The sequence below is a fragment of the Nilaparvata lugens genome, chromosome 1, assembly GCF_014356525.2.
Source record: "Nilaparvata lugens isolate BPH chromosome 1, ASM1435652v1, whole genome shotgun sequence".
Taxonomy (NCBI): Eukaryota; Metazoa; Arthropoda; class Insecta; order Hemiptera; family Delphacidae; genus Nilaparvata; species Nilaparvata lugens.
This window is the reverse complement of record NC_052504.1, coordinates 79,824,526-79,839,307: the sequence shown is the minus strand read 5'-3', so window position 1 is coordinate 79,839,307 and position 14,782 is coordinate 79,824,526. Positions and strand designations below refer to the sequence as shown.

General features: G+C 33.5%; 2 protein-coding genes across 3 annotated transcripts in view; both read right to left on the bottom strand.

The window, feature by feature from the left end:
• The window catches only part of LOC111049360, a 443,105-nt gene extending 435,513 nt beyond the window's left edge, over positions 1-7,592 (bottom strand). Inside the window, exons 1-2 of the mRNA XM_039444636.1 lie at positions 7,357-7,592; positions 2,242-2,472 (exon numbers count right to left, since the gene is read on the bottom strand). Coding sequence (XP_039300570.1) covers positions 2,242-2,454 — 213 coding nt within the window. The 5' untranslated portion in view covers positions 2,455-2,472; positions 7,357-7,592. The remainder of the gene's footprint in view (positions 1-2,241; positions 2,473-7,356) is intronic.
• A 1,065-nt stretch (positions 7,593-8,657) lies between these two features.
• LOC111050615 (U6 snRNA phosphodiesterase-like) lies at positions 8,658-14,017 on the bottom strand. Of its 2 annotated transcripts, XM_039444610.1 has the most exons (6): positions 13,744-14,017; positions 12,662-12,798; positions 11,453-11,633; positions 10,456-10,615; positions 9,675-9,802; positions 8,658-8,864 (listed from the first exon to the last, which is right to left on the bottom strand). In XM_039444610.1, exons 1-5 carry the CDS (start codon positions 13,878-13,880, stop codon positions 9,716-9,718), a joined length of 702 nt encoding a protein of 233 aa, XP_039300544.1. In that variant the 5' UTR covers positions 13,881-14,017; the 3' UTR covers positions 8,658-8,864; positions 9,675-9,715. The 2 variants fall into 2 exon arrangements, with proteins under 2 accessions (XP_039300544.1, XP_039300539.1); XM_039444605.1 differs by lacking the exon at positions 9,675-9,802.
• Positions 14,018-14,782: the final 765 nt, after the last annotated feature.

The window sequence follows — 14,782 nt, the reverse complement described above, 5'->3', positions numbered from 1 at the left end:
ATTTTGTGCTCTATTTAAAAACACAAAACAAATCGGGTTCGCTTGATTCTATTTAGAGCGGCGGCAGTATGAATATTGACAACACTACAACGGCCATTGTAAGGTAGGCTGTCACCTGTGCTATGGCATTATGTCATCTGAAGGTCGAGCTCTGGTTGTGCCAAGAAGTGCCGCCACAATCTATGGATACTAAAAGATACAGATTTTACCTGTCATTGGAGGATTAGTAGCAGTTTCGCTCTTTACTGTCTTTAAAGTTTCTGATTCACGTGTTTGAAGCTGAGCCATAGATTTTTCAATGTGGGAGGCTGAGGTAAAACATACCAGAAAACGTTCTTCTTATTGTTTTTCTTATTCTACAGCTTTTACCTGTCATTGGAGGATTAGTAGCAATTTCGCTCTTTACTGTCTTTGAAGTTTCTAATTCACGAGTTGAAGCTGAGCCATAGATTTTTCAATGTGGGAGGCTGAGGTGAAACATACCAAAAAACGTTTTTCTTATTGAGTTGGAGTTGCTCTTTCTCTTATTGTTATTGGAGCTGTAATGATAAACCGAACATAGAATAGAATAGAAGCCTTTATTTTTTACCTAGGAGGGCGGAGTTAGGGCGCAGCCGTCCCTCTCTTACACTCAACCCTCCAATACAAAGCTGAATAATTCAAGATTAAACAAATCAAATTGAGAAATATATATACAATATTACAAACAAGGTTAATAAATATTATTGAAATACAAAATAATAATCAATGTAGAAAAAAAATAAAAAACCTAAATTACAATTAAGATATAAATAGAAATTAAAAATTAAAAACTGAAAATAATACAATTTTACAAAAAAAGAAATAGAAGCAAAAAGAAGAAGAAGAAGAAGAAGAAGAATAAAAAGTAAAAGAAGAGGAAGAAAAAGAAATAATAGATATTGAATTGTTTTGAGAAATAGAAGAAAAAGCAAGAAAACTCGCTAAAGAACCCTGTGCTAGGTCCAGCCACCCACACCACCCCTGATCCGCCTGAAAACAGCCGCGCCAAACCGACGAGGTTCCTCAATTCGTCTCAACTCAACAGGCAATGAGTTCCACAATCATGAATGTAATATGAGAGAGAAATGCATGAGAGGAAATAGTGTATTCATAAAGAAGACAGTTACTTACCTCAATTTAATAAACGAAACCACAAATGGGGAGGAAGTCAGGAAACGACGTATTTTATTCGATCAGCTTACAGTTTACTGTACTTAAATGTGTGTTATCGATAAACATGAACCTTTTCCTTGAGAGACAGGCAACGCGATGAGCATCCGCATTTAAAGAGATAAATAAACAGGTCAAATTGTGTCAGAAATATTATTTCAATTTTTCAATGCTGATACTCTTCTCACTTATCCTCCACAACACTTTCAACGTTAGTCCCCTACCCTACTACTCGTTTAACATAAATAACTCGTTTAACTCACACATTTCTTGAAATAAATTCATAAATCATACTCTAAACTCATATTACAATAAACCCAGTTATTATATTTACATTGATGAGACATGAAAAATGATAAATCTCATGATCGTATTATCGTATAACTCAATAATAAAAATAATCAATCAACAATAATCTTGTCTTTTTTCTTGGGGCTACTTCTGAATATAAATAAAGATATATCTGAGTACCCTTTAAAATTATTTCGTCACAACATTTTTCGGCTACTAATGCCATTTTCAAGTTTTATATTTTAGATTTATATTTTTATTTACAACAATAATATGTTTATAATTTTGTCGATCTGTGATCGATCAGGAAAGAAAGACCTAACATGAAATTCTAACGAAAATTGATAAAAATATTGATTAATAGTAAAAAAATATACAGCAAATTTTATAAGTTTTCACAAGTAAATATTTATATTGAACATTTATGAGCGTAATTTGGATTTGAAGGGTAAATGAGGGAATGAGATACTTTTTACCTGATCATCGTGTCTGTTGTCGAAACGGACCAATGAGGAACTTCTACAAAGCTCATTTTTTGTGCTAAAGTGTATTTCCAAAGTTAAATTGTGTATCTTGGTATAAAGGGTATATTGTTATTGGTATATTTGAATTGACATATTGGTATTGGTATATTGATATTGGTATTGGCATATTGATATTGGTATATTAAATCATTGGTATCTTGAGTCTCTTGGAATCAATTGCTGTTACATATTTACTAAGTTGTGTTTCATTTCAATATCGAGAGCATTGACTCACAATTCTCTGAGTCTTGTCGGGCGCAATGACAGTGATCTCAAGTCGTCTAGAGCTGGAGCCGGCGCTGGAGTCCCTGGAGCCGCCCCTTGTCTTCTCAGCGAGCAGAGTTGGCATCTTGGAGATGAGCGACAGCCTCCTGGAGAGGCGCCGCCCTAGGCTGGAAGGCCGGAGGCGGTTGCTGCCGCCTCCGCTGCCCCCTTCTACAGTCTCCATGCCGCCTCCACTCTGTTTCTATAAATACACAAAAGGCATCAGTTGACGTTTTGGAGGTGTATTCGTTGGAAAACTCTAATAAAACAGTTTACTTTGAAGTTCACCTCTATGTATTTTTCTATTTTCATTTCATTTATTGTATGAACCATAATCATAATATAATTATGTCCAAGAAGGAAAAACTAGGCTGAGCCTGTACCATTTCTCTTCAAAATTTCAATAAAAGTTAATTAAAAAATCTTTTAAAAAAAGTCAATCAAACGTACGAGATCTATTTATAGCCAGTTTTCAAATTCTCCTATTCGAAAAACTGAAAATTGATTAATATAATTAGTATTTTGTACTATGACGAGCCAGGGACCAGGGACTACACTAGCCGTTATTTGGAGCGACAAAACTTCATCCATCTATCGCTCTACCGGTCATGGGTTTCATTCCCATTCCCGATTCCGTCTGAGATTGAGTGACGTTTCCACAGTGCCAGTTTAAACAAAATTTTATTTTAAACTGGATCTGGATTGAATCCATATCAAGTCTCGTTTGTTATAATATCGTAGTTAATTCTGGGTATATAATAAGCACAGAAAAAGGAAGAATAACGTTTTCTTTCCTCAGTGGTTTAAGCTATAAATAGCTGATTCAATGCAGTTGAAGCTTTTAAGCTGCGTTCACGCCAAAGTTTTTAACAAAATGTTTATTACTCTGTCCTTATAGATTCTATTAGATTGATCGGAACTTGGCAAACACATTATGTTCATCATGGTGTATGATAAGTTATCTTCAATCTAATAGAATCTATAAGGACAGAGTAATAAACATTTTAACTTTGGTTCAAATGCAGCTCAACTGTGCAAACGGCTCTTATTCTATTACCACAAACCGACGGAGTACGGACAATCTACAGTATCTATATAACCAAGGTTTATATAGTTACCGTAGGACAATCATGGTACCGTACTTAGAATTCTATGTTTTCTAATAAGTAGCCTACCTTGAGGACAATCATAGAATTCATTTTATCAGCACTATCAGCAAAAAAAAACATCTTCATCGAATTTTCTATTTACTTTATATCTTATAGTATATGTTTACTGGTAATTAAGTGCAGGCCTATCCTATACCCTAAGCGAAGGTAGCAAACTTTTCATTATTTTTCCTCAAGGTTACTAGTGAACTTCATGGATATATAATTTATATTCGTAATGCAGAATAATTATTATTCTGATTGCATTCGATTGGTGGCATATTTTTGAAGAAATAACTAGAAGTGATTCACTCACTGTCATCATAAACCACAAGATATCTTTATGATGTGTCATTTTATTTATCCTTTACCACGTATCTCTCTATCTAGATACCTGCTTTATTCTTTCCTCAACAAGAATTTCTCCACTATGTGACACTTGGTACTCTACATTATAAAATCCTGCTGTCTTAATTTTGAAAGTTTTCCATGTATTTTCTTTACAAAAAACATGCTTATATTTCTGTCAATTACTCTATATCTACACTTTTAAATAAATTTTTGAACAAAATCTTTTTAAATAAGTGATCCTAACCATAAATGATCAATCTAGTGTAACTAACTTAACTTCTTATGGTCTTCCTCAAGGTACTGTACTTTCTCCCATCCTTTTCATACTCTATATAAATGACTTTTTAAATTTTAAACTTCTAAACTCAACTGTGATATCCTTTGCAGATGATACTGCAGCTATTTTGATACTGCGGTAATTCATGGAATGAAGTTCATAACATAATAGCTGAAAATTATAGGCTTTTAATTAAGAAGTGGTTAGATGAGAATGCCTTATGTTTATATTGAAAAAAATAATTACATAACTTTCTCTGCAAATAGAGTAGGGCATCCTAACGAGAATCAAGATTTGAGACTCCATTCTCAGTGCAATTTAAACTTGGGTAATTGTGATTGTCCCACCATTAAAAAAGTCAATAATACTAAGTACTTGGAAATCATAATTGATGAAAGCCTTGAATGGGATGTTCATATTAAATATTAATGCAGAGGATCGGCATCGCTATTCTTCTGTCTTCATCTACTGCCATTATAACGTGGACCTCACTATAGCTCAATTCTCACTAAGGTACTGTATTATAAGTAGCCTAGGCATTCATATTTCATTTGTACAGAACGGTACCCTATTTTAGCAGTACATATAAGTATAGAGTAAAACAATCTCAGAAGTTTTCTCTTATATAAGTAGCAATTAAAGCTATAATTCCCAAATATAGGAAAAGGGGTAGATAAATACGCAAACTGCGGCATTGAATTCTTGGGGGGGGGGGGATGGTTTCAAAACAAATCAGGGGTGGGTGTCCAAAAATAATCAGCAATATTTCAAATTATGACTGAGGACCTTTTTTCCTCTTTTGCGAGGGTCCCAATTTATGAATTTCGCTGAGTTCGAGTGGGGTACGTCATTGGGCCTGACTGGGCACCCCTGGATAATAGACCGTATCGGATCACGCTCATACATGTTGGTCTTCATATCACCAAAAATTTTGGATGGGTTCAGAACCTCCACAAAAGTTACTAGAGTGAGGTTCACGTTATAATGGCAGTGTTTGATTAGCAATGGTATTGCTATCCTTGTCTATCATTTAACAAAGCGGATAGCGCTATCTCTTTCTCGCTTTGCTCTGTTACCAGATCGTCTTTTAACAATGTAAAATTAATAATTAATTAACAAAATATTTCATTTTAATTATGAAAATTCATTACAAAATTATTGAAAATATAATTTCTTGCTGAAGAAAATAAAATTGATTATTTTATACAAGAATGAACCGTTAATATTACATCAATAAACCTGTATCAGCTACCGTCTATAGAAGGCATTGACAAGACAGAGGATCGGCAACGTTTTTCTCCTATCTTTCTCCACTGCCATTATAACGTGGACCTCACTATACTCTTGAAGATGCCTTTAATAAGAAACCGCGACGGGCCGACGGGTATTGTGATTTTATGGTTAGGCCTACTGTATTTTAACGATATTCAAATGTGTACTTTCTTTGATAATATGCTGTGTTGAATAGATAAATATATCATCCTACCTTATTCTACTGTTTCATGCTTCTAGTAAAACTTTAAATAAAATAATAAAGTTCTGAATTGGTTATTAATGATGTTATACAAATTTTCTCATTGAATTTATTCCGTATAATTTTTTATTAGCTTCATTTCGGAATGAATATTCCTCTAGTGTTTTTTTTATTATAATATCGTATCTTCATCTTAGATTTTGTTATAGTTCCTTTGCGCATGACGGCTACAAAGAACCAATTAAAGAATAAGTACAATACCGTACGGTAGTCTATCTCAGGAAAAAACTTTCACTTTTCAAATATTTGACACCTTTGCGCGTTAAGAAAATGTTATCAGAACCTTCACCCAGTTTAAGGATAAGTTACTGATAATGCAAATTTACTGTTCTATCTTTTCAATAATTTGGAACTTCTAACACAGTTTTACAATACGTATACAGTCTGGAAATTTTTGTGAAAACGGTCATTTCAGGTACTTAACAAACAATATTAAAATTGATGTTGTTTTCCATGACGAAACACTATTATAATAACTCTGTTGTAGTTCTGACACTGTGTTACTTGTAAATATTTGAAAAACACTTACTTTCTCTTGGAGTATTGAGGAATGCATTTCACTCCTGAAGAGGGCTGATGAAGCTCCTCTTCAGGAGTGAAATGCATTCCTCAATACTCCAACAAAAGTAAGTGTTTTTCAAATATTTACAAGTAACACAGTGTCAGAACTACAACAGAGTTAAACAATATTGATTTGAACCATATGAAACAAGAACACTGCTGTATGTCATGAACGATGGGTAGATGCTGGATTATTTGTTTTATATAATTTAGCCTATCTGAAAATTTCACATGGAATTCTATCCACCTGAATTTTATGAAAATAAAAATAAAATTTTAAATATGCTAAAACAAACTTTTTATTTTCCGCCTCTTTAAATAGCTAATCTATAAATAATTAACCACTATTAACTACAATCAATACAATCAGTACAATCAATGACTGTTGTCAGCTCTGTGATCTTATGTCATTTTGACAAGCGTAAAAAATTGGATTGAGAATTGAAAATATCAAAGCTTTCACTCAAATTTAATGTCCGATTAATATGTAGTTTCTAAATATTCTCTGTCTATCAAACCCTATGGGGCTCTTATTGCCTTAAAACAACTAAATCCCTAAAGTGTGTGAATAAAACCAATTTCTATCTATCTTTAAATTGATGCTTATAAAAAGTGAATATTGACTTTCAGAAAATAATGATCATGTACCTAGTAATCATTTCATCATGGGCTGGGCTTTATAGGTGTTTATAGGTTACCGTTTACCGTAAATAGTTGTAAGATAAGCGCAATTCGATTCACCTTCAAGATTATACGGTACCGTACCTAACGATAACGTACGCAACGTACGGTCAATATCCTAAATATTAGAAAATTTATGAATACTATGAATGCTCTAAGTTACTCATGGTTTTGAATATTGAGATGTTATTCTTGCGTAACGTACGGTCAATATCCTAAATATTAGAAAATTTATGAATACTATGAAAGTTCTAAGTTACTCATGGTTTTGAATATTGAGATGTTATTCTTTAAACTTTTACTGGTACGGTATATTAACTACAGTATCAATATAAGGTAATCTTCTGTTATCTGTAGCCTACCGGTAAATTAGAATTGATGCAGATACAATGAAAACAATAATTTGACTGTTGTTTGAATATACGCTAGTCTTTCTTGTAGCTTAATAATTTCTTATAAATTTATGGACATAACATTGAAAATGTTGTTTCAATGTTGCCTATGAAACAAAATAAAGTAGGCTAGACTACTTACCTTCACGTGATATGAAGTCTCCAAGCAAAATAAAAATCACATTCTTCGCATTATTGAAATCCAATGAACAAAATAAACACTCATCACCTCACCAATGCCCGAGTAAAATCCGGTAATTCACAATAATTATTCACTAACGGCAGAAGAAAAAATAATAACGAATCTTTCGTAATGTCCGTTGGTCCTATCAAAACTGCACGGCACAGTAGTCGAAGAACAATAACAAACTGAAGATAGAAGAGCAGGCATGAACACAAGCACTGACAAGTGACAGGAGAAAGAAGTGTTTGTAGAGATAGTTGCATACTTCGCCGCAGAGCTGCGCTAGCTCTGTGATAAGGATGAATACTGAAGGCGCGCAGATTCAACACCTCTGATGTGACATGCTAAAGTGCTAAACTGACATGCTAAGAAAAATACTAATACAGATCGAAACTATAGTGAGGTCCACGTTATAATGGCAGTGGATAAAGATGGAAGAATAGCGATGCCGATTCTCTGCATCAATTAATTATATTTCTACACTATCAAAAACATAATTGGCATCGTTTTGGACCTAGAAAAGGATAGTACCACCGGCTATGTCGAATGATAGACAAGGATAGCAAAACCAAAGTTGATCAAATACTGTCATTATAACGTGGACCTCACTATAGTACAGTAGTGAGTATATATAGTAAGGTCAACGTTATAATGACAGTATTTGATCAACTTTGGTTTTGCTATCCTTGTCTATCATTCAACAAAGACGGTGGTACTATACTTTTCTAGGTCCACAACGATGACAATTATGTTTTTGACAGAGTAGAAATATTATTAGTTAATGCTGAGAATCGGCATCGCTATTTCTCTATTTTTATTTACTGCCATTATAACGTGGACCACACTATATACTGATGTATTGTAACTGTACTGCTGTACATAACTGTATTATGGAAAATAAATACTACGATATTTGAAGCAGATAAATTTTAGTTCTGAATCTGTGGGTACCCTTGTGCACACCACTGCAAAGTACGAACTACAAATCGCAACACGGTAACGATTTTACTCTCTTGAAAAAAAGTTTAAAAATTTACACTTTTAACACAGTTTAAAAATTCTTCACTGTCGTAGCCATCATGCAATTCAGTGATGTTGTCCGTCGTGAGTGGCATTTTTCGTGTAGATGTCCATGCCCAAATATGCCTACGAGACTTACAGTGATATATTATTTGAATGTTTTGTTTTGTTAATGCTACTCGTATATTTTCTACCTATTGTATATACAAGAGGAATGAATGAAAAATAAATTTCAAGAATTGAAATAGAAGATTGTTTTATTTCAAAGGGAAAGTGAAAAACTTATTTCCACTTTTACAGCAAATACTATCAACTTGTTTCAATATGAAATCAGGATTATTTACAATGAAATGGTTGCAGAGTTCATTCAACCTGGGCAATTCAGTCTTCAATTCGCTCATTTTATTCCCTAAACACCACGCAATGCTCAGATGAAATTTCGGCTCCTGAAAAAAACAGACTTTGAAAAAGTGTTTCTTATTATTGTTTACAGTTGGACAAAAACGTTTTTCTGCGGAGTATGTTTGAAATTAGAAGGGAAATTAAAGAAATGACAAAATAAGGAGAGCATAATGAAATAATTAAACCAAAAAAATTGGTGCAGTCATTTGAATAAGATACCATATTATGGGAGAATGCCTTTGCATGCGAAAATTTTCTGAACAATTGGAAAAGAGGTATAGCTAGGCCGACAAAAATACGGGGAACGGTACCACACAGGAGCAATAGACCTAACCCGTAAAAAAAATTATGATGCTAAAATAATGAGAAAAAATAATAAATGATAAAATTAAGAAAATTTATCATTTTAAATTCATCATTTTAATACTAAATGATGAAATTACGAAAAAATTATGATGATTAAGAGATAAAAAAATGCATTATGTGAGAACGACAAAGAATCAAGAGTTCTCAAGTTTAACATAAAAGTTTCCATCACGATGGAATGAGCTCCACTATTTTATTTGAACAAACATTTGAGAATTGTTATTTTTCTGAGATACTAAGCATATTTGAAATTGATTGCAATTTTTTTCAGCTTATTCTTCGGAACAATACATCAGTTATTATTATTCTACAAATCCTGAACAGTTGACAATTTCAATCATAATTCTATAACTTAATTCCTCGGAGTCTTGGGGTACTGATAGAACGGTCAATGTTTAGCTTTTAGTTTAGACTCGCGATTGACCTTCATATTAGTAACACCAACTCAACCAAACCATTTGAAACATGGGAGTGAACAGAAAGATTACCTCGATAGTTTCAGCACGATGACATCCAAATGCTTCTATCATTACCAGCTTATTAATGGTATCGAACGGAATCGGAAGCTAAACCTTGACCATAAGTTCTGTTTGGACCTTAGGAAGGATAGTATATCCTTGTTGTAAGGTATACAGTGGAATCAAAAGAAGCATGAGTAATGGTAGTTAGTAAAAGCAGTACACAACATATAAAACAAGATTAAATTAAAAGAGTTCCGTTTAAAACTCTAGACGCACATAATAATAACTATTAACATGTTGCACGTACACTACACTATTTCGAAAATATTTATTAAATTGGTCATATTTTATTAACTCTCTGAAGCAAATAGCTTGCTCCAAATATTTATTTAGTGTAGTACTATATTTATTTAGTAGAGTCCCGCAGCCTCTACTTTTGTTTGCTTTAGATGAGTATGAGGGATGTCTTCAAGGCATATGATTTCGTGAAATCATGATCTAGCTCTTTCCTCAGATCTTCTAAAAAGACACTTAATTCCCATTTTAATTGACGTTTAATACCCAGGGTAATTTAAAACAAAGAGTTGACTTAGACAAGAATTATCAAGTTCTCAGTTAATAAAGTTTTCAGTACGTCATGTTTTCAGTTTGTCAGGTTTCAGTATTTCAAGTTTTCTGTTTACTCTATGTAGCTAAGGGAAAATAATATGATTTGCTTCAACAAAGAGTGACAAATGGTGATTTGGAGAACATCACTCCACTTAGTTTATATCATAAACTCATAAAACATTATTGAAAACTTATTTACCTCATAGAAAGTATCAAGTTTGAATTCTGTAAGGCACGAGTCGACCATTTTGACTAGATTCAGGAGTTCTTCATTTCCAGCAAGGATGTTCATGCCAATAAACGTCCTTGTTTCTGTTTCATTACAGAAAACCTCCAGTTCCCCAAACTGCAATGTAAATCTGCAAAGATATTAAAATCTGAATTATGATAATAATACTGCATTAGGATATAAATTACAATAATAATGTAGATTTAGAAAGTCAATGGCTGAAGTAAATAGAAAGTATATAACAAGTTTCAGGCATCTTGGCTCCTGGGATCATGTTCTATCCGAATTGATTAAATGCAGCCGTCAATTTCAATATTTCTCACTGCATGAAAGCACATTGAGTTGGAAATTCTTCAAAGGTCATAAACTATGGACGCCTCAAGTTACAAAAACAATTTTCATTATTTCTTGAGCTACAGCTTATTCTTATCAGCTCGGAAAGTATAAAAACGAAGCGCTAAGATAGATGGTAGACGGTAGTTTCATCCTGGTTTCATCCCGTCTTTTTATGGTCATCACTAATTAAAAGTTTTCATATTGCACCAGTCTCTGAATGAGGGGGATTAATTCCAGGTCAATATGTAAATTTCTGATGTTATACCTATCTATACATAAAATAATTTATGAACAAAATTGTGAAAGGAACTGAACAATAGATTGCGAAAGAAAATTTCATTTTACCTAATATTTCAAATTGAGAAATTCTAAAGAGAGCAACAAATATAATCAATGTTTTTAGAAGGACATCTGGTATAAAAGGCTATCAAACGATGTCTAATACTTTTTACAAGCTAGCTTTACAAGACTACGTATCCCCTTCAGTACTCACATTTAAATAACAGTAAAAGTCTATGCACGCATTTTCCAGCAGATGTATTTTGAGTTATCTTGTATACTATTAAATTATTTGAATCAGTATTTACTTTTCCATAATCAGTAGAGTTTGAACACTTTAAAGAACACTTACCTTGGATAAGTTTGGAACTGTAGCTGTAACGATTCCACTAATGTATTAATCCAGTGATACAACAGTACCACTGTTTTCGAAAGACTAATGTGCAAGTTATCTATTTGCCTCAGATTGATTTTATCACCTAATGTGAGTTTTAAGTTAGTGATAAATTCATCCAGGACGTCATTGTGTTCATCTGAAACCAAAAATAGATTTAAAGATAATAATATATTGATTTCATCTTGCGATTGATACAAATTAGATTTTAATTTACTGATCAAAAACTCAACAAGTCCAAAAAATTGGCAGTTGCTGTTTTAAAAATTCAATCTGTTTTAAAATTTAAAATGCTTATCGAAATACAATGAGAACTCTTGAAACCAATATGGAATAGCCTACATGGCACATAACAAGATAACCATGTTTGGAATGATCAAGGTGAGGTTGAAGGTTTCATCCTGTTTTTTTATTCCCTGAGAAAGTAGGCTAAATAAATATTGAATGCAAATAGTTTTAAATTGTAGTTAAGATGATGAGCTACTCATCTAGGAGGAATTACTATTATTATTTTTGAAGGCAAGGATTCAAGGATCCAAAGGTTCGAAGAGCCCCACACGTCAACCGAAGCTTATTGTGTTCCCAAGTAGTATGTCAGTTAGTCAAAACAATACCTGTGTCCATTACAAGAACCAGGAGTTTTTTCCCTATGCTAACATCCCATTCATCACCTGGTTGCTTGTCACAATCCAGTGTGATTTGTTTGTTAGTCTCTTCAGACTGATTAGTCCTCGTGACCTACGTGAGTTCCACTCCTGGCCTTCTTTGAAGGTCCTTCCGCTAAGGAAGGGGTGGCCAAGTTGCCTCTAGGGCTCCCGGCCACCCTTGATTCAGCCTCGACCCACTTTTGTGCCTGGAGTTTCACCCATCTTCGGTCCCTTGGTTTTTCTTTTTGCCCCTCCGAATCTGCCCTGATGGGGCAGATCCTGTGGGTTTGGTGGCAAGGCAACTTCTGGAGTTGCCTTGGGGACCCTTTTAGTCGCCTCCTACCCCTACGACAAGCAGGGATACTGTGGGTGAATTCTGGTTTTCAACACATTCTTGAGTAAGATGATCGACTCAAAGCTCCCTCAACCCACAGGGGGCATCTAGGAGGAAGCTAGGTACTTCTTATTCAAAGGAATTAAGATACAGCAATAGTGAATGAGTTATCATGATTTTACTCACAAGCTATATAGACAAGGGTAGACCAATTGCCTCTGACATGTGGAAAGGATCTGACTCGTCCATCGTGTAACAAAGGATTATCTTCATGAAAATCCTCAGTCTTAGTAGTTTGCAGAAGGGCACTTGGAGCGGGCAATCTAAAAAAAAATAGATCAGAAACAATTTCGTTTTATGAATTTGATCGCTTGCAAAAATCGGCTGTAGGTAAAATTATAGTGATTGGATGCATTTTTGTATGATTCATTTCACAAATGTCTAATAATTTTAGGAATTTATTTGCTACTAATACAATTCTGAAATGACTCACCCTAAAGATTTCAACTTTAGGCAATAACATCTCTAAAATCTTATCCAAAACAAAATACTTTAAAAAAATCCACCTGTAAAAACTTCTTAAAAGCGTGGTGCAAAACTTTACTGACGGCTTAAAACTTTACAATTGCAATTACATAATATAAGGTATTGCTCAAGGATTGTAAACCTATAAACAACTTGGAAATATATTATTTTTTTTTCTCAAGAATTGTGAGCCTATTAACAACTTAAAAATATATTAATTTATTTTTTCTGATTACTGCATCTTCGAGTAAGTCGGTAATTTAGTACAATGCCGCATTGACATGTTTATCAAGGCCAATAACGACCAGCGTCAGTGTGTGGATGGGTGGTTTGCCAACGCTAGCCTTCATTGAGCACTGATCACATTGCAGGTTGGACCAGGGATTGAGTCAACATGTGGAATAGGCATAATTGCTTTACTCATAAGGTGCTAGAACATATATCGTCAAAAAGAAAAACAATTTCCTGCATATTTGAAGAATTGTAAGCCATAAATTAAAAGAATAAAACATTCTTACTGTGAACAAATGAGCTTATCAATCGCGAAATAATTTTCAAGACATATTGTTATTGAGATTTTGAGTTTTTTACTGTTAACTTATTGGATAGTTTGACATCTTGTGAGATGGGACACTTCTATTTATGAAAAATTATGAATTTGAAATTTTGATTTATTAAAAAAATCAAGTCAACGCTTGTGTAAATGACTAATTTAAATAAAAATAAATCCAAGTAGTAGTTACCTTTCTCTGGACGTATTACATTCTGACTTGTCAAGTCGAATCACTTCATTTTCCTCATCGCTATCACAATCTTCACTTTCATAGTTACTGATTAAAGCTAAACCTGACGATATTGATTGATTGTGTGCGTCATCCATTAGAAATTGATAAAAACATTACTTCTACGTTTATTATTCATAAAAAATAAAGCTAATAGTGATCATAAATTCAATAATTCAGTGAATGCTGTTGTTTACTAACCTAAAAATCGTTTTGCCAGATTTCATAACCTAAAAATTTGAATTGTATCACAGCCATCAAAATAGTAGAGACTTCACTATTACTTTTAGAGAATTACTATTCTATAGGGGGGAGGGGTCATTATTTTGTAGCCTACTTATTATTCTGAAATAATTAATCTCAAGCAAGGCGAATAACTGTAAAATGCAAATAACAATCTTCCATATTTACATAAAATTTTCAAGAAATGAAAATTTTGCTCATGATGGCGGTGTTGGCACCAAATTCAAACTTGCACGCTCTATGCGCTGTAAAAATATACCGTACCGTACCTACTGTGGTAATAGCTCTTTTGAGGACACAGATTTCAATTATTATAATGACACTGGAGTAAAAATGTATTTATTATTTAACTCAAAATAAGGTGAAGGTGGTCTAATACTTGGAGTTCAATGATCAGGAGTTTGATTTAGCAATGTGATGGGTGACCCCTTGCAGGATAGTGACCGCATTTTTTGTAGTCTACCTATATATTCAAATTCACTTGTACTTCCTTGAATCAAAGCCACATAAAAATAGGAGTCTCAAATTCTGATAGGATGATCATTGATGTACAGGTTACTATAGAGGAAATAGCAGCATTCCAAAAATAGGTTCAGTTAAAGTCAACTTGTCAGCTGGAAATGAATAAAGCAGTGGACATTTCAAGTTAAATTTCAGCCCGCGTTTTAATGTGCGTACAGATATACGCGCCGCGAACATGAGCAATTCACTTTTAATCAGCTGATTATATCTGTATTTTTACAGAAACGGTAAGATA

What these genes read in the sequence shown, in the direction of transcription:
- LOC111050615 (XM_039444605.1), bottom strand. Translation starts at nt 13,880, where the DNA reads ATGGATGACGCACACAATCAATCAATATCGTCAGGTTTAGCTTTAATC. An exon ending in TGTAATACGTCCAGAGAAAG is followed by an intron (nt 12,799 to 13,743) that starts GTAACTACTACT and finishes ATTTTTTTTTAG; the next exon opens with ATTGCCCGCTCCAAGTGCCC. An exon ending in AACTTGATACTTTCTATGAG is followed by an intron (nt 8,865 to 10,455) that starts GTAAATAAGTTT and finishes TGTTTTTTTCAG; the next exon opens with GAGCCGAAATTTCATCTGAG.